The sequence below is a fragment of the Triturus cristatus genome, chromosome 1_1, assembly GCF_964204655.1.
Source record: "Triturus cristatus chromosome 1_1, aTriCri1.1, whole genome shotgun sequence".
NCBI lineage: Eukaryota > Metazoa > Chordata > Amphibia > Caudata > Salamandridae > Triturus > Triturus cristatus.
Genome location: NC_140579.1, coordinates 2,683,921 through 2,710,131, shown reverse-complemented (window position 1 = coordinate 2,710,131; position 26,211 = coordinate 2,683,921). Strand labels below are relative to the sequence as shown.

Genomic DNA, 26,211 nt, shown 5'->3' with positions numbered 1-26,211 from the left:
CTACTAAAGGACTGCCATTGCAATTGGACAGCTCTTGTATAGTCTGGGAATATTCGTATACTGCTATTTACAAATATTGGGTCTCCATGGCTCCGAACCCCTCATAGTAGTTTATCCCGTTGTCTGTAGTTGAGAAATTTCCCTTCGGGGTCGAGCTCCTGGTTGCAGCGGTGGGACCAATGACTTGTGGGCCCTTTCCACCACAAGAAATAGTGTCACGTTTGTGAGTGCTGTCTTGATCCAGTCTTCCATGAAGGTCTCTGGGACGTTACCCTCGGTACCCTCGGGGAATCCCATAAATCATAGGTTACATCTGTGGGACCAGCCCTCCACATAGTCCATCCGTGCATCCAATCGACTCAAGCAGACCGCCTGGGCGGCCACCGTCACCTTCAATGTGGAGATCTCCCCCCGCACTTCCGTGACCTGTGGCTTCGGTTTTGGCCTGAGGCTTCAATTGCTGCCAGAATCTGGGCCCCTGAGGGCTCAATTGCACGTTGTGTCGCCTTTTCAAGAGACTGTGATGTGGTGGTACCCGCTCCCTGTACCGTGAACTGGTCAATCTTTGTCTGCTTGCTGCCCCTGCACAGTTTGTCCTTATCCATGCCACCTTGAGGACCTGCAACTTTCCCTCCCTCAATATCTCCAGGATTTCTGGCGGCAGCGCTGCAGTTGTGGTCGCTCCCCACACCTTGTGTGTCTAGAATGAATGCCATCAGCGGTGCCAGTCCAATTCTCCATAGGTAAGCTGTGTGAGGGACTCCAGGAGTAGCAGCGGGGTGCAGCAGCACAGAGGATACAGAGTTCCCACCTCCTGGTGTCACCTACAGCTCTGATTCAAATCCTGGGTCCGGTGTTCAAATGCCTGTGCAGGGATCGCACCAGGCACTCATGTGACTGTGGAGGCCATGCTCCTAGTTCAGAGCTAGTTACCAGCGAAAATCCTACAGGAGGAGAATGTCCGGATCAATGGCAGGTTGCAAGTCACAGAGCCCACTCACCAGTCAATGGGACCGGCCACCAAGAGTGTGGGTTCACGTCCAGTCCAGTTCACCTCCACGCTGCCAAGGCTGACTACTAGTCTCCTCTCACTCCTCTGCACGACCCTCAATCCCGGGGTGGGGCGAATAAACAATTGCTGGCAGCCTCTCGCTTGTGTGAGCAGCCGCATTTATTATACCTTCAAGGCATACCTCTGCACAGCACCTGGAGGCAGGGGTGGGGGGGGGGAGTCCACAGAAAAGCTCCTCCTCAAGCACCATGGGTCCACCAGGGCCACCACCGGATCCATCCCCAGCATCCTACAGAGGGCCCCTTGCATCCACCAGGGCGCACCGTTGTCGCGGCTCATCTCCACCACGGCGTGTAGGAGTGCCTGCAGTGTCCCGGGGATCAGCAGTCACAGTCTCTCTCGCACTCGGCCTCAGGAGGGGGGTAAATCAATGCAGCCACCATGTTGGGTGGTCTCTCCGTGGCGAGGCAGTCACCAAGAGCGGAGGCGTGCCGGGGCTCCGTTACAGGCTGCAGGTTCTGTCAGCAGGCCGGCCCCACCACTATCAGGGTATCAGCCATCCCGCTTTACCACCCACACTCCGTTCACCTCCTTGCGGCAGCTCTCCAGGTCCTCCCCACAGCTTCCGCAGGCAAGGTGGTCTCCAGCAGAGAGGTAGTGACTTGTAGGACTCTCCTCGGTTTGTGCATCAGCGCGTTGCAGACACCTCCGGGTTGTCACTATTTCCATGCCCCCTGGCGCCACCCTATCCGGAGATCAGTTTCAAGATTTTCAGAGTCGAGGGGGCGGCAGGAGGATGGAGTATGTCTGTGTCTGGGCTGAAGCTCTCTTTTAGTGCTGCCTCCCGGCCATCTTGTTGGCCACGCCCCCCAATCTTATCTATCATTAATAAAAACGAATGGCCATGCCGATCCTATGGATCCCCCATAGGATAAATGAACAGCTAGATCCTATGGATGCTGGAGCCAAAGATAAAAAGAAGAATCCTAAGCAGTAACAGTGCCTAGAGGTTACAGCGTATAGTGACATGACTTCTCCTCTCTGCAGAGGTAGTATGCGGCACTAATCATCTACTGAGGCCGACTTGCGCTCCAAATCTGAAAGAAACACGTTAGTTAGATTCCTCACCTTAGAATATCCCCAGGCGTCAGACTGGATCCGGAAGATTTTTCGTCAGCAATACCCCTTGCACGTCGCTAGGCGTCGTCTGCAGCTCCGCGTCTGTCGTTGGCGTCGTGCGCCGGAATGACATCGTCGGAGTACTTAGACGCCACCCTCGCGCGCTGACGTCAGTTTTTTCCGCGCCAGTAAGCGCCGATCCGGGAGAGATACCCCTTTTTAGTCTTTTTTGACTAAAATATTTTTGACTCTTTTGTCACTGTCTCGACATCTGGTGCCGGTAGGATGCCTGGTTTCAAGGCTTGCGACGATTGTCATCGACTGATGTCGGTGACCGATCACCACCACCGGTGCCTCTACTGTTTGGGCCTCGACCACGACGCGGAGTCGTGTTCCGACTGCAAGGCCCTGACCTCGAAAGCTAGGCGGGAGCGGTTCCGCAAGCTTCTCGAGCTCCGCCACTCGGCTCCGCGCCCCTCTCGATCCCGGTCCAGTAGGAGGTCCAAGGATCGGTCGCGAAGCCGCAGTCGACACCATCGATCGTCCGGCTCTTCGGGTAAGTCCAAACGATCCAAGAAGTCCAAGAGCCGACATCGCTCTTCGGACTCCCGTCGCCGGTCGCGCGACTCGGCCGAGGGCCCGGGTGGTTCCACCCCCGCGGCTCCGTTGGAGCCGCAGGCGCCGAGCAAGTCCCCATACCCACCGGTCCCTGGGACTGACGCGACGCCGGCGGAGGTCAGTGCCTTCCTCTCGGCCATGAGGGGCCTGGCTCCGCCGTCGACGCCCGCTGGCGCGCCTTCGGGCCCCGCGGACTCGACTGGGCGACCTCGCGTGCCGGCGGCTCCAGCCCCGGCGCCGTTGGAGGCTCCGGCCCCGACGCCGCAGGTCCCCGAGGGGCCCGAGCCTGGGCCCCCGTCGACGCCGGTCGACCTCGTTACGCCTCCTCCGCCGGCGCCGACTCCGGTACCACCCCCGACTCCGGTCGACGTCGATCCCCGGTTTAGCCCCTGTCCGGTCCCGGCGCCGACCGACGCCGCATCCGACGCCGCTGGGGACACATATTGTCTATCGACCGGCTCTGATCATTCCTCCTGTTTACCAGGAATCTAATGACGGGGGCGACTGGGAGGGGTCTGAGGACACTATGACCCTCCAAGGTCAACTTTCTCAGGACTGGGCAGATGAACTGGGGGAGGCCAGTGGTCTGGATACCTCACCGGACACTGGATTCATCTCTCCTCCGACTGTGGCTTCGGAGGAGGGTGCAGCTTTTTCTGTGGTGCTGCACAAGGCGGCGGAAGCCCTTGGGCTCGAGCTGCCTGCCGTGGCTGTGAGGACGAACATCCTCACCGAGGTGCTTCAGTCTGCAGCAAGCTCCACTGAGCCTCTGCTGCAATTCAATGAGGCCCTCATTGACGTTCTGCAGGGCACCTGGTCCAAGCCCTCCACAGTCCCTCCTGTGGATTGGAACGTTGCCAGGCGCCACCGCCCTGCTCCGGGCGACCCCAGTTTTCTGTCCCAACACCCCACCCCCGAGAGTCTGGTTATCCAGGCCTCTACCTCCCAATCCTCCTTCCCGACCGCTCCTCCAGACCGGGATTCCAAGAGACTGGAACAGTTCGGTAAGAAGCTGTTCTCCTCGCTCAGTTTGGGCTTGCGGTCTTTAAACACCGCCTGTCTCTTGGACTGTTTTTCCCACTCTCTGTGGGATACGGTGAAGGACGTGCTACCCCTGTGTCCGGAGGAGGCCCAGACACGACTCTCCCAAGCTTTGGCCGATGGGAGAGATGCGGCACGTCATGCAATCCGATGTGTACTTGACACTACGGACTCGCGATTTCTACCACGGTGGCGCTTCGACGTCACGCCTGGCTGCGGTCCACGTCATTTTCCGGGGTTGTCCAGAGCACTCTCATGGACATGCCTTTCGATGGCTCTCGCCTTTTTGGTGAGAAAGCGGACAGTGCGCTGGCTCGCTTTAAGGACTCCCGGGCTACGGCCACGTCCTTGGGCCTCTCGGCCCCGCGGCCACAAACTTCCGCTTTTCGCTCCTTTCGTGGCCAAGGAAGGGGCTCCTCCTCCTCACGTCCGCCTAGCCACCGGCCGCAGAACCAGCCTGCACGCGGACGTGGTTTCCGCCGAGGCGGTAATGGAGGACGACGCGGTCAGTCCACATCCACCCCGGCAGCATCCGCCTCAAAGCCTTCCTAGTCCGAGCTTTCAGGCCCATTCCTCGTCAGTGGGAGGCCGGGTTCGCCATCACCTGCTCCACTGGCGTACCATCACTTCGGACAGGTGGGTGCTGCAAATCGTCCGAAAGGGCTACTCCCTCCCCTTCGAGACGACCCCTCCAGCCATGCCACCGCAGCACCACCGTATCTCGGAGGATCATTTGACTCTCCTGCGAGAGGAAGTCACACCTGAGCCCCTCTCAGAAGCTCCTCTTCATCGGAGCGGTTCTCGATTCGGCGCAGTTCCGGGTTTATCCACCGGAACAGCGGGTCCGGGATATACAGGCCCTGATTCCCATCTTTCGGCCTCTATCCTGGGTTTCGGTCAGGCTAGTGTTGCGGCTTCTGGGGCTGATGGCCTCCTGCATCCTACTAGTGCATCACGCCAGGCGGCGCATGCGGGCTCTGCAGTGGGACCTGAAGTTTCAGTGGGCCCAGCATCACGGCAACCTGTCCGACCATGTCTTGATCTCGGAGGGCACTGCACAGCAGTTGCAGTGGTGGCTCACGGACCGCGATTGGGTCACGGGCAAGAGCCTCTCCCTACCCCTACCGGAGCATGTCGTAGTGACGGACGCGTCCCTCCTGAGATGGGGTGGCCATATGGGAGAGGCGGAGATCAGAGGCCTCTGGTCTCCGGTGGAGTCTCGTCTCCACATCACCTTGTTGGTGCTGAGAGCGATCCGACTTGCACTGAAAGCCTTCCTTCCCTCTGTCAGGGGAAGTGTCGTGCAGGTGTTCACGGACAACACCACCGCCATGTGGTATTGCAACAAACGGGGCGGGGTGGGGTCGTGGACCCTTTGTCAGGAGGCTCTGCGCCTCTGGACATGGCTGGAACACCAGGGCATCACCCTAGTGGTTCAACATCTGGCGGGCTCTCTGAACGCCAGAGCAGACGAACTCAGCCGCCAGTGCATGATGGATCACGAATGGCGTCTGAACTCGGAAGTGGCGCAAGGTCTCTTTCAGCAGTGGGGAGAGCCTTGGTTAGATCTATTCGCCACCGACGAGAACGCGCAATGTCAGCAGTTCTGCGCGTTGGAATTTCCAAGGCGGCACTCGCTCGGCGACGCTTTTCGTCGCGAGTGGAGTTGCGGTCTGTTGTACGCCTTTCCGCCTATACCACTTCTGCCCAGAGTGCTGAAGAAGATCCGGCACGACTGTTCCCAAGTCATCTTGGTGGCTCCGGATTGGGCACGAAGGTACTGGTATCCCGAGCTACTCAGTATGTTGACCGATCCTCCGATACGCCTGCCCCTTCGGGAGGATCTTCTGTCGCAGCAGCAGGGGACGGTCCTCCACCCGAACCTGTCCAGCCTCCACTTCCATGCGTGGAGATTGAGCGGCGGCAGTTGATGCCATTTGACTTGCCTCCTGAAGTCTGTGATATCATTCTGGCAGCCAGGCGTCCCTCCACAAAGACAGTATACGCCTGCCGGTGGAACAAATTTGTGGCATGGTGCACAGCAAAGGCTGTGGATCCCCTTTCCGCCCCTCTTTCTGAGGTTCTCCTCTTTCTTCTTTCTTTGGCCCAGCAGGGCTCTGCCTTGGGCACCTTGAAAGGTTATCTTGCTGCCATCTCTGCCTTCTTGCGGCTTCCTGATCAGCCCTCTCTTTTCAAGTCCCCTGTAGTGTCATGCTTTCTTAAAGGCATTACTCACCCGTTCCCTCCTGTCCCTTTTGTAATGCCTCAGTGGGACTTGAATCTTGTTCTCACATTTCTGATGTGCGCTCCCTTTGAGCCTCTTCACACTTGTCCTCTTCGTCTTCTGACTCTTAAGACTGCTTTCCTGGTAGCCATCACCTCGGCTAGACGGGTGAGTGAGCTCCAGGCTCTTTCGTCCGAGCCTCCTTTTCTATCTGTTCATCTGGACAAGGTTGTCCTTCGGCCTCGTCCTTCCTTTCTACCGAAAGTGGTGACCCCCTTTCATCTTGGGCAATCTGTCACCTTGCCCACCTTCTTTCCGCCTCCGCATCCTTCCAAAGAGGAAGAGAGGCTCCACCGTCTGGACCCAAAACGTGCGCTCTCTTTTTATTTGGACCGCACTAAACAGTTCCGGGTGGACGACCAACTTTTCGTTGGATACGTGGGTGCTAAGAAGGGGAAAGCTGTGCACAAACGGACCATCTCCCGGTGGGTCGTTTTGTGCATCAAAATCTGTTATTCCTTGGCAAAAAAGGTCCCTCCTGTTGGGCTGCGAGCCCATTCTACTCGGGCCACAGCGGCTACTACTGCTTTGGGACGTGGAGTCCCTTTGCAGGATATCTGTCAGGCGGCAACGTGGGCTTCGCTACACACGTTTGCCAGGCATTATTGCCTAGACAGCCAAGTCCGGAGGGATGGCTTCTTTGGCCGTTCCGTCCTCCAGGACTTTCTGGTGTGATCTTGGTTCGCAGACCCACCACCGGGGTTGGTATTGCTTGGGTATCTATTCTAAGGTGAGGAATCTAACTAACGTGTTTCTTTCAGATGAACAAGTTACTTACCTTCGGTAACGATGTATCTGTAAGAAACATTAGTTAGTTAGATTCCTCACCGACCCACCCATCCTCCCCGTTCTGCGAACCGACATCTAGGGTTAAGGTTATCCTTTTCAGGCCCCTAGATTTTTTGGCACCAGTGTCGGTCTCTTGCATGGCTCTGCATTCCTGGCGCGGAAAGCTATGTACAAGAACTGACATCAGCGCGCGAGGGCGGCATCTAAGTACTCCGACGACGTCATTCCGGCGCACGACGCCAACGACGGACGCGGAGCCGCAGACGACGCCTAGCGACGCGCAAGGGGTATTGCTGACGAAAAATCTTCCGGATCCAGTCTGACGCCTGGGGATATTCTAAGGTGAGGAATCTAACTAACTAATGTTTCTTACAGATACATCGTTACCGAAGGTAAGTAACTTGTTCGTCCAGTCTACTGACATCTCTTACAGATCTGAGCCATTCTGATACCTTTGGTGGGTCGGGAGTAATCGATTTCTTACAGATTTCCGTTCTTGCTACGATATCAGAAAAAATATCAGTGAGGCCTGATCCAAGTTTAAATCGTCCCAGTACGGGCACAAGTCCATCCAAAATCGGATCAGGCAGGGGCTCACCTTAACTTCGCAGCCATTAATTTCTTAAAACGCCTGACTTAAATACCACCAGAAGAAGGCAAATAACGGGCAGTCCACGAACATGCGTATATCATCCGCCTCTGTGTCACCACACTTCTAATATTTTTATGGTTCCTATTGATCTTAGCCAACTTCGTTGGTAACCAATTAGGTCTATGGAGAGTAAACAAATGATTCTTTTTAAGTGGTACTGGTTTGATCAGATTGTATAACAGATTTAAAGATACTCGCTGTAATTGCTCTTTAGCTAGCGCCAGAAGATCCTTTTCCCAGTGCAGGTATGGGACTCCCGTTTTCTCATCTGAATACCCAATACCACTGGGAAACCCCTTTTTTAGGTTGTTACTTAGCCCTCACCCACTCGAGAACATCCTCCTGCACCGAACCGCTCACCTCTGACCTCCAAGAACAAAGCTGCGGGCATTTAAATTTTGAAAGCCCCCCTTCAAAAGTTCAGAGAGCTCTTGTCATGTCACCCCAGGTGGAAAGGTTGCCATGCTGGAAAGGGTAACTAAGTTTATCTTTATGTCACTTGGGGGTTCCAGGAGAGCCCCAAATTGGTGCCAGGTCCGCATTGTAATCTATCCCGAGAATTCTCCTAAAGGATTCCCACACCCTCAGGATTGTTAAAGTAACCATTAACCTACCTTGTTTAAAAACTTTGGGTCCCCAAACTTAAAGAAAAAACGTTTTCAGGCTTAAATGCTTCAAGATAGCTCTACACAATTGACCCATGTGAGAATGATCTAGCTCTCCAGCCAAGAGCCGGGAATTCTTGAACTGGAAAACATAACAATAGGCTTGAAAATCCAGAAAAGCCAGCGCCCCTTGCTTCAGTCTTATCCGAGCTTCTTTCATGAGATCCTGGCTCCCCTGGATGCCCGTATAAAGCTGCAGACCCTCCCTTGCTTCAGTCTCCTCCTTCTTTCATGAGATCCTGTCTCCCCTGGACGCCCATATAAAGCTGCCAACCCTCCCTTGCTTCAGTCTCCTCCTTCTTTCGTGCGATCCTGGCTCCTTTGGATGCTCATTTAAAGCTGATGACCCTCCCTTGCAATTTCTGCAAAAGCTTTTTGGGGAAAGGAAGTGGTTCAGTGTTAAACGAGACAATCCCCTTCGGAAGAACCAGCTTCTTAATGGTGTTCACCCTCCCATAGATACCGAGGGGCAGATTTTCCCTCCATCTTGAAAAGCGAGCATCTATATCACGGTGTTGCTTGAACATGAAATACCTTTGAAAAACCTTTGGCAAAACAGGAACAGTTTGTTTAATTAAACATAGCGGCCGGGAGAACAGTTACAGGCACAGGGTCCGAGGAATGTCTCAAATTACAATCAATCTGTAGCGTTCTTATATACAATTCATTATAGGCAATAAAATGTTTCTGGAGATCCTTGTAGGGAGGGGAATGTAAGTTGCTCCCTCTAGATTCATAAATTAATTTTAATTGATAATCCAGGTGGGCCTCGACCTTGCAAGGACAAAATGCAGCCAGTGGTTAAAGTGTCCAGATGTCTGCCACGGGGAGCACGTGATCACTGCGTGTTCTGTGATGTGATTTTCTCCATGTTCCCAACTTATGTAGCATCTGACTTTATGCTGTTTTTGGAGCGCGCGTACCCCCTCCAGCCATGCTCGCTTTATTGGGGTCATTCTCCCTTAACAATTGTTTGTCTCTTCACTAATCTATGGGATTGATCTCGGATTTCCCGTCCATGCATTTGTCTGCCGGCTACGTGCCACCGCACCTGTGGCCTGACAATCAGTAACCTTGGGCCTAGGTCTCAGTGCTTGCCGGACTACGTATTTGCGAGTCGAGGTTGATGCGGCGTTCACATCGGGTGAATTTGTTAATAAGGACGCAATTTTGTTCACATAAATAAATGTATTATTTGTCATATCAGCATCGATTTTTTTTCCAAATTAACAATGGGATACCTTTGTTACGTTTACATCTGATATTTCCTCCAAACTCTGAGTTACGATGCTCCCATGATTCCTAATCTGATTTCTGGTTTGAAGCCCTACTTTCTCTCTAGCCCGGTCTTTACCTTATTGATTAGATACCCTGACAGACTCCCAAAATCTCTGGCATGCGTCTCAAGCTGTGGAACAGAGAGCTCTGGCTTCGATGCATACAGAACTATGTCATCAGCATGCAGTGCTAGTCTGGTTGGTAACCCTGCAGCTTCAAAGGGGAGAATGGTCTAATCCTGCCGAATCATCTGGGAAAAGGGCTCAATATATACACAGAACAGAAATGGCGACACAGGACACCACTGCCTAGTTCCCCTAGAGCCTCCTACTTGTGACAGTTCTCCCACCACGGTAACACGAATCCCAAATGATACTGTAATGTACCCGATGGCACCATTAAAATCCTTTCGTGGAATGTTGCTGGTATAAAAAGCAAATTATTTAATCCTGATTGGGGGGCATTTATGGCTAATCATGGTATTTGTTTGATCCAGGAAACGTGGGCTTTAGAGGAGAGTGCTTATCCAGGCTATGCAATATTTCATACCCTGGCTGTATCCGGCGGTAGAGGGCGCCCATCGGGCGGTCTCTCAATTTGGATTGGCACCCACCTGGGCGCTACAGCTACTCAATTACTAACTAACTCCCCTGATATCCAATGTGTATTAATGACACCCCCAAATTCACCAAAAATAGCTATAATTAACATTTACTCTAGACCAGTTAGTCGTGAGCTGGAGTCTGAAACGTTCAAAGTTTTAGATCTCTTTATTCAGACACTTGACCCCTCAGTCATAAAAATTGTTGGCGGGGACTTTAATTGCCAATTTGAGCCCTTGGTCAACCCTGACTGGGATGAGCAGGATGTTGAAGATCAGCTCTGGTGTATCCCGGAACCAAAGATCCCTCCTGTTAAGGTATGGACCCGGTTGGTCCTTCAAATAAAATCGTTCTCGCTTGCTACGTCACTGCGGGCGTGTAACGGGAGACTGGACCCTGATCATCCGGGACTTCCCACATTTAATAGGGTAGCACAAACGTCCACTATCGACTACATTATAGTGACCACAACGCCCTGGTATTAACACTCAAACCAGGGACCTTTGGGTTGATTAACCATGAAGCCGGCTTTATACCTAATAAGAGCACCCCATTTATAGTCTCGAATAACTGTCGTAGGGTCAACTGGCCCCACTTACAGAACTGTCCGACTAAGCTGGGTGAAGTGTATCAGCTTGCGTTACCTTGGATAGCTGCAATGGCTGACTTGTCATTAAATAGTCATGCTGTAACAATCCATAGTCATCTGGTCAGTGTGTTGGGGGACGTCCTTTGCCCACTAACTAGGCCCGGTCGGGGTGGGGTAAAGACACACCATTGGTACAATCTCTCTTGCTGGAAAGCTAAGAAGGATCTCCTTAACGCAATCAAAGCCCAGGATAGTCTATCAATTAGATCATCTCGCCTGCTTTATAAAAAGGCCATTGAGAGAGCCAAGAGGGATTGGGAGGAAGCCCGGTGGGAAGAGCTGAGAATAGCGCTTCTGGCAGGGGACGCTAAGTCTTTTTGGGCCATTGTGAGTATGGGCTCTAAGGGTGGAGGGCAAGCTATTATTTCAAATATCGCGCCCTCAGTGTGGGAGGCTCACTTTGGGGCTTTATATGCATGTCTGGAGCACGAGGACCCTCCCTCGCTAGGTTTAAATCCAACCTCTGGAACTAGCCGGGAGGGACTTGCGACACTCGCGCGGCCCCCTGCCCCAGTCCCCCGCCACGAGTGTCGACTGGCGGGGGCCTCGGGCGGTGGGCTGGGATCCAGAGCGCTTCCCCCAGATCCTCTAGTGAGTATCACCCTGAAGGAGGTAGAATCTGCCATAGCCAAACTGCTCCCAAACAAAGCAACCGGCCTTGAAAAATTGCCTGGGGATCTGTTTAGATCCCAGCCGAAAATATGGGCGCCTTATCTTGTTATCCTATTTAATGCGATCCTTATGGGCTCCGACCCACCTGACACCTGGCTGGGGGCCGAGATTGTCCCCATTTTTAAAAAATGTTGTCCCCTAACCCCCTCAAACTATAGGCCCATTAGTTTGTTAGATACAACACAAAAACTAATGGGCAGAATTATCCTGGATAGGATACAAGCCTGGATGGAGGAACAGGAAATACTGTCCACTCTCCAGGCTGGATTTAGATCCGGAATTTCAACTTTGGACTAGATCTTCCGGCTCCAGGTCCTTTTTTGGAAAACTACAAGGGTCGAGGGTTGCAGCCTCTTTCTTGTTTTTGTGGACCTGCGGGCCGCTTTTGATCTGGTCCCCAGGGAAAAATTGTGGGTGGTTCTGGCAGACTTGGGCCTACCACCCTATCTGCTTAATATCCTGACCCGTCTGCACGCAGGAAACTATGCTCAGGTCAGGTGTGGGAGACATGGGGCCCTTTCGGATCGCTTTCCTGTTGCCAGAGGCGTCCGGCAGGGGTGCGTTTTGGCCCCCACCCTATTTAGCCTGTTTATTAACGGTCTTGTCGACACCCTAAACGAAGTCAAGGATAATGATGCTCCCTGGTTGGCCTCTGGTCATGTACCTGCGTTGATGTTCGCTGATGACACCCTGTTGTCGCAAACATCCTCGGGCATTCAGCGTGTCCTGGATGGTTTTGTGGGCTTCTGCGCTGTGCGGGGTTTGGAGATTAATTTGGCTAAAACCAAGTTTATGATCTTTAATCCCCCGAGACGCACACGTTCGAACCCTCTTTTGAATGGTGTTCCGCTGGAACGAGTCAAAACCTTTGTATATCTCGGGATTACGCTGACGGAGGATTTTGGCTGGGGCCACCAGACCGCCAAATCTGCCCTCAAACTTTCGCAAGTAGCTGGGGGCATGGGTAAACTCCAGAGAGCTTCGATATCTAGATTGGTTGCGCCCGCCCTCGAGATTTACAGCCTACAGGCCCGGACTGCATCTCTGTATGGGGCAGAACTCTGGGGTCATATGAATGTGTCAAGTCTCTCGAGGGTTGAACAGGCATTTATGAGAAATTTGGTGGGATTACCGATAAGCACACCCCTTATCCCTTTGCGAATGGATATGGGGATGGAATCTATTGAGGACTTGGCAGACGTGCGCCTCCTGCTTTACTGGAGGAGGCTCTGGTCAACACCTGAGCTGGCTTCCTTCAGAGCTGAATTCCGGGAGGTCTGGGAACAGTTAAAAAATAAAAATATTTCCTGGCTCTCCCACATTAAGGCCCTTTCATCAAAAATAGTCCAGCCCCAACTATGGGGGTCTCCTGAGCTGAGCTGCCCGAGGATACCCAGGGCCCAGCTGTTAAACCTGGTGAGACAGCACAATCTACGCACTCTACATAGCTCAACTTCTTATGGCAGGCTCTCTGCTGACTTCCTCACAATTAAACTAGAAAGGGGGTGGGAGAAATTTTTGGATGAGGTCCAATCCCCCCTTGCGAGGAAATTATATGTTCAATTAAGGCATGGTTCTCTTCCTATTAGATCATTCACTACGAAATGGGCTAGATCTGAAAGCGAAAATTGCCCTATATGTAATTATAACAGAGAAGATCTTATCCATGTCTTATTTTTTTGCCCTGCATACAGTAACCTTCGCAAAACCTGGCTTATCCCACTATGTAAAAACTTGGGTTTCCGACACTGTGTGCAGGCATGTAGAGTCCTTAAGTATGATACCTCTACGCATATTGTATTTGCTGTCTCCCGTTTTCTTTATGGTATGTGGCATTGTAGGTCTAGTTTTAAATCATCTTAAATCTTCGTAACTGTTTTTGATAACCCACTTGTTTAATCTCCCTTTTAACGAAATGCTTCTATTTTTTATCTTTTTATTGGATGTGCTATGTTTGTATCTATTTTATCTGCTCTTTTATGGTGTTCGACCGAAATAAAGTTATCAAATGAATGAATGATTAGATAACCTGACAGACTCCCAAAATCTCTGGCATGCGTCTCACGCTGTGGAACACAGAGCTCTGGCTTCGATGCATACAGAACTATGTCATCAGCATGCAGTGCTAGTCTGGTTGGTAACCCTGCAGCTTCAAAGGGAAGAATGGTCTAATCCTGCCGAATCATCTGGGAAAAGGGCTCAATATATACACAGAACAGAAATGGCGACAAAGGACACTGCTGTCTAGTTCCCCTGGATATCTGAAACAAAGCTGTAAATTCGCCATCAAAAATCTTAGCTGCCGGCACCTTATATAGCATTTGCACAACTTCAGTAACATTGCTGCTGAAACCGTTATCCTGCAATACCTCCCAAAGATAGAACCAATTAACCCTATCAAATGCTTTAGCAGCATCAATTCTCGCGATTGTCAACAGGAGATTAGAGGCCTCGGCCATATCATTCTCACTAATGTCATTGGGTTAATTCATACAACTTCCATCCAGGCACAAACCCCTTATGATCGAAATGCATCAACTTTTGAAGGACATCTGACAACCTCTTAGCCAAGATTCCTGTAATCATTTTGTAATCACAGTTCAACTAAGATAGAGGTCTATAGGAATCTGCTAACCTAGCATCTTTACCCGGCTTAAGGATCATAACTACAGGTGCCTCATGTTAGGAGGGTGGAATTTAACAGCCTTCCGGAGAGATCTCATTAAAATAAGATACCCAGAAAGAGGATTCAGATGGGATCCCATCTGGACCTGCTGCTTTTCCTTTACTGAACCTCCGAACCTGTTCCCTAATCTCTCTGTGATCCTGTCTGGGCCTGCTGGTTTCCCTTTACTATCCCTCCTAACATGTTCCCTTATCTCTCCCTCTGTGATCCTGTCTGGGCCTGCTGCTTTCCCTTTACTGAGCCTCCTAACCTGTTCTCTTATCTCTCGCTCTGTGATCCCGCCTGGACCTGCTGCTTTCCCTTTATGTTGCCTCCTAACCTGTTCCCTTATCTCTCCCTCTGTGAACCCGTCTGGGCCTGCTACTTTCCCGTTACTGAGCCTCTGAACCTGTTCCCATATCTCTCCCGCTGTGATCCCGTCTGGGCCTGCTGCTTTCCCTTTACTGAGCCACCTAACCTATTCCCTTATCTCTCCCTCTGTGATTCCCGTCTGGGCCTTCTGCTTTCCCTTTACTGAGCCTCCGCACCTGTTCCCTTATCTCTCCCTCTGTGATCCCCTCTGGGCCTTCTGCTTTCCCTTTACTGAGCCTCCTAACCCGTTCCCTTATCTCTCCCTCTGTGATCCCACTTTGACCTGCTACTTTCCCTTTACTGAGCCTCTGAACCTGTTCCCATATCTCTCCCTCTGCGATCCTGCCTGGGCCTGCTGCTTTCCCTTTACTGAGCCTCCTAACCTGTTCCCTTATCTCTCCCTCTGTGATCCCTCCTGTGCCTCCTGCTGCTTTCCCTTTACTGAGCCTCCTAACCTGTTCCCTTATCTCTCCCTCTGTGAACCCGTCTGGGCCTGCTGCTTTCCCTTTATTGAGCCTCCTAACCTTTTCCCTTATCTCACCCTCTGTGATCCTGTCTGGGCCTTCTGCTTTCCCTTTACTGAGCCTCCTAACCTGTTCCCTTATCTCTCCCTCTGTGATCCCCTCTGGGCCTTCTGCTTTCCCTTTACTGAGCCTCCTAACCTGTTCCCTTATCACTCCCTCTGTGAACCCGTCTGGGCCTGCTACTTTCCCTTTACTGAGCCTCTGAACCTGTTCCCATATCTCTCCCGCTGTGATCCCGTCTGGGCCTGCTGCTTTCCCTTTACTGAGCCTCCTAACCTGTTCCCTTATCTCTCCCACTGTGATCCCCTCTGGGCCTTCTGCTTTCCCTTTACTGAGCCTCCTAACCTGTTCCCTTATCTCTCCCTCTGTGATCCCGCCTGGACCTGCTGCTTTCCCTTTATGGTGCCTCCTAACCTGTTCCCTTCTCTCTCCCTCTGTGTACCCGTCTGGCTCTGCTGCTTTCCCTTTACTGAGCCTCTGAACCTGTTCCCTTGTCTCTCCCTCTGTGATCCTTCCCCTACGGCCTAAAATCTGCTGTTCCATACGACGTGGGAGTTTTTGTTTTGCAACCAGTTTTTCATTACGAAGCGGTCTGGGTTCATATCTTCCTTATATATCCCACTAAGGCTCTTCAATATCTTAGTTGTAGGGAATGGTGACAAGGTTTACACTGGCAGGGGTTGGATGTGACAATGTTGTGTTGTGGGCGCTCTCAGGAATTCACGTAGACCTCAGGTACGAAGGTATTTATTAAGTATATACACGAGACCCCACCAGGAGCAGATGTAACCTGTTATTCAACCCATCCCCCTCACTCAGCCAACGGCCGCTCCTAGAAGACCCATGCTGAGGCACTCCATGGCATCACATGAAGCGTGCTGGTCTCACCGAGCTATCTGCCTTAGAATACCCACATCCTGTCATAAGATGTTAAAGGTACTTTTGGATATCGTTAGAGCTTTGACTGTAGTTTATGAACAGTAACTCACACTGAGCTCTAGTCCACAGGCGCTGCTCCTAATACTGAATCGTATTTCAAATACAGGTCCTATGTGATGTTCATCCTTTGTTCCTGTAGCTGTCATTGTTCTTTAATACAAAGATGATGTGTGTGTTATTTCAGGTGTAATAATGTGAAGATTCAGTGCCCAGAGGTGGTGGTGAAGAGTTATAAAGGTAAATACCATTGTGATGATTAGCTCTGAATATTACTGTTCATAAATATGATATGGTATGATATGATATGGTATGGTGTGGTGTGGTGTGTTGTGCTATGGTATGAATGAATGAATGAATGAAAGGGCATTTGTAAAGCGCATGGCTACCTGGGAGTGTCCCAGCACTAGGTGTGGTATGGTATGGTGTGGTGTGGTATGGTATGGTATAGTGTGGTGTGGTGTGCTATGGTATGGTGTGGTATGGTATGGTGTGGTATGGTATGGTGTGGTGTGCTATGGTATGGTGTGGTGTGGTATGGTATGGTGTGGTGTGCTATGGTATGGTGCCCTACACTGACCCAGCGCATGCACCTACACTGACCTAGCGCATGCACCTACACTGACTTAGTGCATGTACCTACACTGACTTAGTGCATGTGTCTACACTGACCTAGTGCATGCACCTACACTGACCTAGCGCATGCACCTACTCTGACCTAGCGCATGCACCTACTCTGACCTAGCGCATGCACCTACACTGACCTAGTGTATGCACCTACACTGACCTAGTGTATGCACCTACACTGACCTAGTGTATGCACCTACACTGACCTAGTGCATGCACCTACACTGACCTAGCTCATGAACCTACTCTGACCTCACTTGTGACCCTACACTGACCTAGCACATGCATCTACACTGACCTAGCGCATGCAGCTACACTGACCTAGCTCATAAACCAACACTGACCTAGCTTATGAACCTACTCTGACCTCATGTGTGATCCTACACTGGCCTGGCGCTTGCATCTACACTGACCTAGCGCATGCACCTACACTGACCTAGCGCATGCACCTACACCAGGGGTCTTCAAACTGTGGGGCGCGACCCCCAGGGGGGCCGTGGAGTGATGCAAAGGGGGTCGCGCCTTCCCAGTCACACTTCTGCCCAGGCCCAAGGGCTTCAGCCCCCCCCCCTCCGTCTTCCCCCGTCCTGTGTCTCAGCCCGGGCTGCTGCAGTGAAACTTGAGCTGCTGGGGGCTCAGCTGGGCAGTGTCTGGATTCCTATCTCCGGCACCCCCCGTGTTTTTTCACAGGTCTTTAAAGACCATTTGCATTTTAACATGCCTTTGTAAACTGGTTACAAAGGCTTAGGTTTTTTTGCTGGTTCCAGTACCCCCTGGGTCCCCACTGTGCCTATTCCTTACATTTGGATTTTACATTCACTGCCGTAGTGTGAGAATGCATTTCATGGAAAGGAATACAAAGTTGGCTTCCTGGGGGCGCTGTGTGTGAAAGTTTATTGTGCTTTTGAAGCACCTGCTGCAGCGTTTCTTTCCCGCAATTACCAGGCCTCACATAAATGTCAAGATAACTCGTGTGATTAATTATCTCCCTGGAGAGAGGTCAGCATTTTGTATAGTTGAGGTTTGGACTTAGGTGAAGTTAGTGCAGAGGGTTAATATGCCTGCTGCAAAGAACGTGTACCAAGTAGATTACAGAGTGGGTATGATGTGAAGAGATCAGCAGGTTACTGCTTTCAAAAGAGACATCCTTTTGTTACTTGCAATTTATAACTTAAAGTCCTAATTGTGGAAATGTGGATTTTCCTGATCAGTTATGTCCCCTATCTTGGACCCCAACGGTTCTATATGCATGTTACAAGTACATGTATGTTCCCTCTAGTTCCAGTTTCTAAGACGCAAACATATGTGTGTCTACCGTCGACATGTTCTCTGTCAGATCCGCCATCGATGGGCTGGATATTCGATTCCTAAGTATGAAAGGCCACCGACTTTATATGGCTAAGTTACTCCATTTTTACAGTTCAGGCAAGTAGGCCCGATTCTGTCCTCAAAGCCTTTCCCTGCTCTCTGTCTTTGACAGCTTCAGCTTGAGCTCGCATCTGTATCCATGAACTTTGCCCTACTCCCTGTGCAGCTAACGGTGCCTGCCTCGGCCAGTTTTCGCCTGCCTGCCAAGAAGCTGTATTTCACCTTCGAATTATCTATTTTGCTCTTCAGCCGATGCATTCCTGTCTAGTGATTTAGGTAAACATTTCCTTTAGCTCACAAGCAAAGGACTCAGCCTTTCCGTCCTCCTGCAAGTGATTCATAGCCCTGCTGCCATGGAAAGTTTTCTGCCCCTCGCATCTCATATAGACACTTAGGCGTTTGTGCACGCACACAGTCAGTATAGACTAGATTCTGTCCGAGAGTCCTTCCTTGTGGATAACATAGTTCTTTAAACATAGGATGTTAGATATGATTTGGGATTAGGTTGACTTGACCCCCCAGACTTCTCGTCTCCACATGTAGAGCTAAATGTCAAGTCCCCTTCACCCCCTAGTTGCACGTCAATCACACGTCATGCTGCTGCGCGCGCATCTATGCCAAGTATTATCTTATAGATCCACCTATGTCTGATAATCCTAACCAATCATGTTTCTTTTATTCCTTATTACGCCTAGTTTCGATTACGTACCTGTTTTGTCACTTTTCTTATCAAATGTTACGCCTTCTACATTCGTTTCATTGTAATGTACTTATTATAAAAATGCATGTCTATCAATAAAGTATTGTACTTCACTTCCTGAACCCTCGTGGTGACGGAACCTGAAGGCCGCGACTCGAGTCGGCCATTTTTGATGGAATAAAGCCCATTTAGAAACTCTTATACCACGGATTCTGCCTCTTGTTATTCTGAGCTATTTTATTTTATTTCAAGATCCCGTATGAAATTCAGTCCGGTAAAGAAGATTTTTGTTTACCACATAATGGCGCCCGAACAGGGACACTTTCTCATCTCACGCGCCGGCGGTGCGTTGCAGGCCCGGTCTCCTGCCACAGCTGGACGGACCATAAACGCGTACCAGCAGGATTTCCTGTAAGCTCCCTCCGGTCAAGCGGGGGCGACTGAGGCTGCGATCAACCCAGACGAGGCGGTGAGAAGTGCGAAGTATCCCGACCAGAGCCTAGCTGAGAGAGCAAGATCCGAGGTATACAGAGGCCCACCAGTTATTTCGAAATCCCGATGTCCAGAGGGTCCGCTGTCCGCAGTCATCGAGTCCTGTCCATTCTCTGAGGCCTTCCGTTTCAAGGAGCTACTCGGTGAGTACCATCGCCGGGGAGGCGTGTTGACGCGCACATAGGTTGTGCCGGTCAAGACGGATTTGGGTACACAAATCCGGTCTGCACTGTTTAGCAGTGTATATGTACTGTTTAGCAGTATATCAAGTATTCCGAAGTATGCAGTTATTGTCAAGAATTCAGCGTGGTGATTAGTTAGGCAGACTGTCATCATTGTCGGTCGTTGTTAAAATGTTTAATGTTTAATGTTTAAAGTGTTCAAATATTGTGGTATGAATGAGTGTTCATTGTTCACTGTTCATTATTGTGTTTTTCGTATTAAGTGAGTTCAAGAGTAAGTATCAGATCAGTTGTCAATATGCCGCTCTTCTCGAAGTTAAGACAGATTACTACCAGAAAAGGGGTGCTTGAAGAAGCAGTTCCTATTCCTCCTAGGGACACTCCAGGGCATTTTATGTACCATAAGCATGGCTTAGATGCCATATTGTTTCTTGATCTATGGGTAGACTATACCAAGGGATTGCCGGAAAGTCAAAGGTGGCCCGTAGCGGGAACCTGGGATGCAGAGTGCATCATGAAAGTGGAGGAAGAGTTATGGAAAAGAAAGGTCAGACAGTCACAGAAAGACGCTGTTGAGTTATGGCGTAAAGAATCTCATAGACGAACAGAAAAAGCACGTAGACAAGAAGAGAGGAGTAAAGAAAGTTCAAATAAAAAGCTCAAGAAAGTCTATTAATTGAGGAAGGTATCCGAGTGAAATCAGAACAAGTAAATAGACAAAGAAATGCTCTTATGAATGGTATGTATCCCCTTCTAGCCGAAGGACTACCTAAGGCTGCTCCAGAAATGCCAAAAGACTTGCCACCCCCATTATTTCCAATTAAGGTACATCCAAAAGGGCATCCCAGAACCGCAGAAGATGTTTTTCTTTCCTCATATCTAGACGACGCAGCTCCCGAATATGCTAACGCCGCACCACATAGACCGTCTGGTGTAGGGGTTCAACGTCAGGATCAGGTATCTGTCCCCGTGCAACAGCGAGTCCCGACGCAAGCGTCAGCAAGCACATCTGTTTCCGCATCTGTCTCCGCAGTCGATTCTACAGGGGTATCGACACCCATAGTTGCTGTGTCACGTTCAACGAACCCATTCACACCCGACGCCCCAGATGGGGCCACGGGAGGTGCTAGCATTACCTTTACACCACCCAGAATAAATAAACTTGTTTTTCAAGAGTCAGCACATTCACGTACACCTAAATTCGTAAGTGAACGTACGCTTAAGGAACTCCTTGTAAATTGTAGATATGACCCAGTGGTTGGTAAAGAGGACGAAATGGTCCTGGCATCATTACGTATCAGGCGAGCCGCAGAGTATTTAGCAAGGTTACCAGGAATGACTACGCATCTAGATAACATATATCATTTTGTTCAAACAGGACGAGATCCAGGATGTATTAACAGAGCTATGGAATTCCAGAAAGTAGAAATACAGGGGGAACTGTTACGTTTCCTCATAAACTGTGTGATCAGAAATCAAGACCGCCCGGGGGTAGACCCGAATGCAATGCTTATTCTTACAAAATGGAGTCAGAATATATCAGAAGGGAGACACGATAAGCAAAATTGTATAATAGCCATGTGCCGAAAAATCCGTAAAGAAATAGAGCGTATTCATGAAGAGAGATTGGGAACAGACGAGTTTGAGCAAGATGAAATGTCCGAATCAGGGAATTCCGCAAGACAGTCAGAGACCATAGCTTATGTAGGCAGAGGAAGATCCTGTGAAAATACTAGATGTTTTTCTGATCCCATACACTCAGTATGCCCAAATAATAGCAGAACGTATCCGACGCCTATAATAAATCTGAAGTCTCCTGAACATTCGTTTCAAGCCGCAGATAAAATATTACGAGAACGAAGGGGTTACCACTTCCTCGATTCCATGGATGAGCAAGAGTTAGCCAGATCAGCCGTTCACTGGATTGACAGTCCTGAAAAATACGGTGATGAGACCGTAGCACACACGTTTTTTAATCTCAGTACAGATGAACAACGTTTAGCTGGAATCTATATGATTCAGCAACTCCTCATATTATATAAGAGCCAACATGCTGACCCTGGTCCTTTACCTGATATATTAACGGAACTACTCACAAACAGATGGAGAGGTTCTAGTAACAAGCTAATTAAAGAGATATTAGTGTCACGTAAGCAGTATGTCCTTTTTGTAAGTCCGGATTCTCTCTCGCTGCCCCGCAGAGAAAGAGCGCCGTACTATATGGATAGACAAAATCCCCTACGAGAAGTGCACCCAATAAAAGGCGAAGACAATGAGTTTCACCGTGTATTTGTTTACACACCCATATCAAAAATGGAATTATTGGAAATGAAGAAAGTAGTACCTAGTCATGACAAAGACCCAGCGGGTTTCCACCGAGAAATTAAAGACATGTTACTGATGGGAGAGTACACCTTTCCTGATATTATGACGATATTAAAGGTGCTTTTGCCTGCTGGCATTTATGAAAAACTGAAAGAAAAAGAGTGGGAAGTGGGTGACCAAAAGATAGACTGGACAGCATTAGCAGAGGAAGAAAGGGGCCGAACTGCAGGTTCAGGGCTCGGGGATAAAGTTAAACTGTTACCAGGTTTACTAGTACAGGTACTGCCACGTTTATTAACTACAAAAAAGGAAGATTGGGGTGCAATCACAGCCTGCAAACAAAAGCAAGATGAAGACACAAGCGATTATTATGCTCGATTTGAAAAATGTTTTGGTATAAATAGTGGTATAAAAGCAAGTAGTGACTCATATCCACATTTATTTGTGACAAAATTAGTGGAAAATGCATTGCCTCCAGTAAAGAATAGAATATTGAAATTCGAGAGTACCTGGCAAAGTAACACTCCGTCACAAATGCTACAAATGTTACAGTATCATCACAATAGAATTAGGGATGAACAAGAACACGAGCATAGACGCATGAAGGATACAAAAATGAAAATGCTAGTTTCTCAGACAGTACCAGCAGATGGTCACAAAAAGGGTGTGACACATTCTGGTGATTCTGCAGTTCCTGTAAAAGGAAGCTGCAATTACTGTAAACAACTGGGCCATTATGTACACGATTGTCCAGTCCTGAAACGTAATATAGCTACAGGTATTGCAAAGGAGAGACCACGATTAGTTAGACAAGATCAGAATGAACAAGGAGCTATGCAGCATGGACAGTCCATGCCAGTTCAACAACAGTCCATGCCAGCCTCACAGCAACCCATACAGTTTGTGCCAGCTGCACCGCCGTTGCCTGCTACTGCCACACAAACCACAACACGACAAATGTATCAGACTGCACAGTATGAATACCCTGAGTATCAGCGTTACGCATGAACAAGCCTAGAGAGGGAAGTTGACTTACCGCTTATCGAGATTCCTGTAGATCAAGAAGGACCTTATGTACATAGTGAATTATTAGGTCAAGATAGAAAATTCTTACTCGATACAGGGGCAAGTCGAACAACCATAAAACGTAGTGAAGTTCCAGGGGCACCCCTCTCAGGCTCTCAAAATATTTCCCTTGGTTTTTCAGGAAAACCTATTGTTAATGAAGTATCACAGCCTCTACCACTTACGATAGGACCTTTGACACGAACTACAGATTTATTGCTTACTAAATCATGCCCAGAAAATCTGTTAGGAATTAAAACTCTGAAAGCACTAGGAGCCATAATATGTTGTTCTCCGGAAGGAGTAAGGTTGTTTTTACGTGATTTTAAAGGTCACTATGTGTCTAGAGACATGGATCCCCGACTACAGACTTTACCAGTACATCTATGGGCACAAGGCCCTACGGATGTTGGCTGCATGAACATTACACCCTATCGAGTCACCCTGAAAGCAGGAGTGGTACTACCACGAATGCGACAATACAAGTTACCGCATGATGCTGTAGTGGCTTTGCTGAAAATCATTGATGAGCTGATTGTCCAGGGAGTAGTTGTAGAAACAGACTCCAATGTATGTAATTCACCGATAATTCCGATTCTTAAACGAACTGATCCTACTGCCCCACCAGTGTACCGATTGGTTATTGATTTGCGTGAACTAAACAAGTGCATTGTACCACAATTCCCTGTGGTCCCTGATATATCATCATTGTTGACAGCAATTGATTCCGAAGCAACATTCTTTACTGTAATCGATCTCAAGAATGCCTTTTTCAGCGTCCCAATAGATCCGGAAAGCCAATATTTGTTCGGATTCAGTTTAAATGGGCGCAGCTTTAAATTCTCACGCGCTCCCCAAGGATTCACAGAAAGCCCCAGCATCTACAGCCAAGCACTGAAGAGAGAACTTGACAGTATCCACATGCCAGTCAATACTGCACTGCTTCAATATGTCGATGATCTGCTGATCACAGCGAGAAGCGAGCCAGAATGTGAAAAAGCTTCTCTGACAGTTTTACATTTCCTAGCCGACAAGGGGCACAAGGTGTCTCCTTCTAAGCTGCAATTCTGTGTCCAGCGAGTTATTTATCTTGGTCACTCGCTGTCCAAGGAGGGAAGGCAGCTTACACCAGATCGCATCCAGTTAATTGCTAACATGTCAATACCCCAGACACAAAAGGAGGTGCGAGCTTTCATAGGCCTCACTTCATATTGTAGGCAGTGGATCCCTCAGTACGCTTTTCTAGCAAAACCACTCATTCAGTTAACCACACAGGAGGCAGCCACATCGACTGTTCTCCCTTGGACTCAGGAACATACACAAGCTTTTGAAAGCTTAAAGAAAGCTTTATGTCAAGCACCTGTTTTAGCAACACCATGTTATAGCAAACATTTTACACTCTTTGTTACAGAACGCGAAGGTACTGCCTTGTCAGTACTCACTCAGGATCAAGCAGGATCACGCAAGCCATGTGCTTATTTTTCCAGTACATTAGATCCCGTAGCTCAGGCTTTGCCTGCATGTCTGAAATCAGTGGCAGCGACAGCTTTAGCAATCAGACAAAGCGATGCCATAGTATTAGGACATCCATTGACAGTACAAGTACCACATGCAGTAGAGGTTCTTGTGAACCGAACACAAACACAACACTTGACCATAGCAAGACTTACCGGTTATGAATTGACATTGTTTCAACCACACATAGAGATCCGACGGTGTAATACATTGAATCCTGCTACACTATTACCTGTAATTGGAACAGACCCACTAGCTCATGATTGTGTTGAAATCATTGAAATAAAGACGAAACCTAGACAAGACTTGACAGACGTTCCGTTGTTAGATCCAGACCTGACGTTGTATGTAGACGGATCGTGCATGAGAACAAGTACAGGAGATTTAGTGGCCGCGTATGCAGTCACAACAGACACTGAAGTTATTGAGACAAATTGTATAGATACTTTGTCCGCCCAAGCAGCAGAACTTATTGCTCTAACACAAGCCTGTATTCAAGCCACAAATAAGAAAGTTAATGTATACACTGACTCACGTTATGCATTCGGAGTTGTACACGACTTCGGCGTGTTGTGGCGAGAGAGAGGTTATTTAACTTCCCATGGTGCCCACATTCAGCACGGACCCCTCATTCATGCTTTGTTAAACGCAATACATCTACCCACTGCTATATCGATTATGAAATGTAAAGCACACACGAAGGTTACTGATATCATTTCTCAAGGCAATGATTTAGCTGACAGAACAGCTAAACAGACTGCTCAGAATCGCACATTAGACATGACAAAGCCAATAGTTCAGACACCAACACAGTGTATGACAATTAAGGATCCCGCACTTGACGTAATTGATATACAGACACATGCCACAGCAGAAGAAATAAAGAAGTGGACTGAACTAGGAGGGATCCAGACAGATCAAGGATGGATGACGAAGGAGAAATCTGTATGGTTTCTCCCTGATTCCATGGTTCAAGCCATTATAGCTACAGTTCACAGTCCAGCACATTTAGGAGAGAAGGCTATGCTAGACAGCATTCAGCACATTTGGTTCAACAAACATTTACGAGCAGCAGCTAAACAAAAGGTTCGTACCTGTATGATATGTTGTCAGTTTAATCCAGGAAAGAGTGTTCCCGTAGAGCAGGGTGGATTTCAGCCTCCTGACCATCCTTTTGAAGTCCTCCAGATGGATTATATTCAGATGGAACGTTGTCGAGGATTCAAATATGTTCTCGTAGTTGTCTGCGCTCTCTCCCGTTGGACAGAGGCGTATCCCGTATCAGATTACACTGCCCCGACTACTGCCAAGCAGCTAGTTCGAGAATTCTTCCCACGGTACGGTTTACCACGTGTTGTATATTCAGATAACGGCCAGCCTTTCTCATCCGAATTAATGAAACATGTCTCACTTTTGTTGGGATATCAGTGGAAATTCCACTGTGTCCGACACCCCGAGGCAGCAGGTCTCGTGGAACGACATAATCAACTTTTAAAAATCAGACTGTCTAAAATATGTCAGGAGAAAGGTGTGGACTGGATAGTAGCTTTACCAGTTGCGCTATTTTACATGAGGATGGTAGCACACTCTCGAACAGGGCTATCCCCTTATGAGGTGATCTTTGGTAGACCACCGAATATGTGGGGGACGCCTATACCCCGTAAAATAACTGATGTTGATTGTAATATGCTGACAGATTACCTGGCTTCCTTGATGTCTGCACTACAATCTTGTCGTTCACAGGTAGTCGCAGCTTTTCCCGACAACACCGAGGTGAAACCTCATGATGTAATTCCCGGCGATTATGTTCTCGTCAGGAATTTTGATCGGAAAACCCAACTGGAGCCAAGGTGGAGGCGTCCTAAGTTGGTCCTGCTGACGACCAGAACAGCTGTGAAGATCGAAGGGAGAAAAAGCTGGGTGCATTCCAGCCATATAAAGAAATTTCATGGACTTCCTCCTGACACAAACAGTACTCCCCGTGTGTCTTCCCCCATTGACTCAAAGCTACCTTTGGCTGAGGCCAGTAGCACCGAACTTTACAAGCAGAAACTCAGGT

At 49.2% G+C, this 26,211-nt stretch overlaps 1 protein-coding gene and 1 long non-coding RNA gene across 2 annotated transcripts in view; one reads left to right on the top strand and one right to left on the bottom strand.

Annotated features, from left to right (window-relative positions):
• Positions 1 to 26,211, top strand: part of LOC146869048 (E3 ubiquitin-protein ligase TRIM39-like) — a 148,500-nt gene that overhangs the window by 74,515 nt on the left and 47,774 nt on the right. The window contains exon 5 of the mRNA XM_085643865.1: positions 16,066 to 16,118. Coding sequence (XP_085499991.1) covers positions 16,066 to 16,118 — 53 coding nt within the window. The remainder of the gene's footprint in view (positions 1 to 16,065; positions 16,119 to 26,211) is intronic.
• Positions 1 to 26,211, bottom strand: part of LOC146869049 (uncharacterized) — a 220,729-nt gene that overhangs the window by 161,722 nt on the left and 32,796 nt on the right. The gene's annotated exons all lie outside the window — the stretch shown is intronic.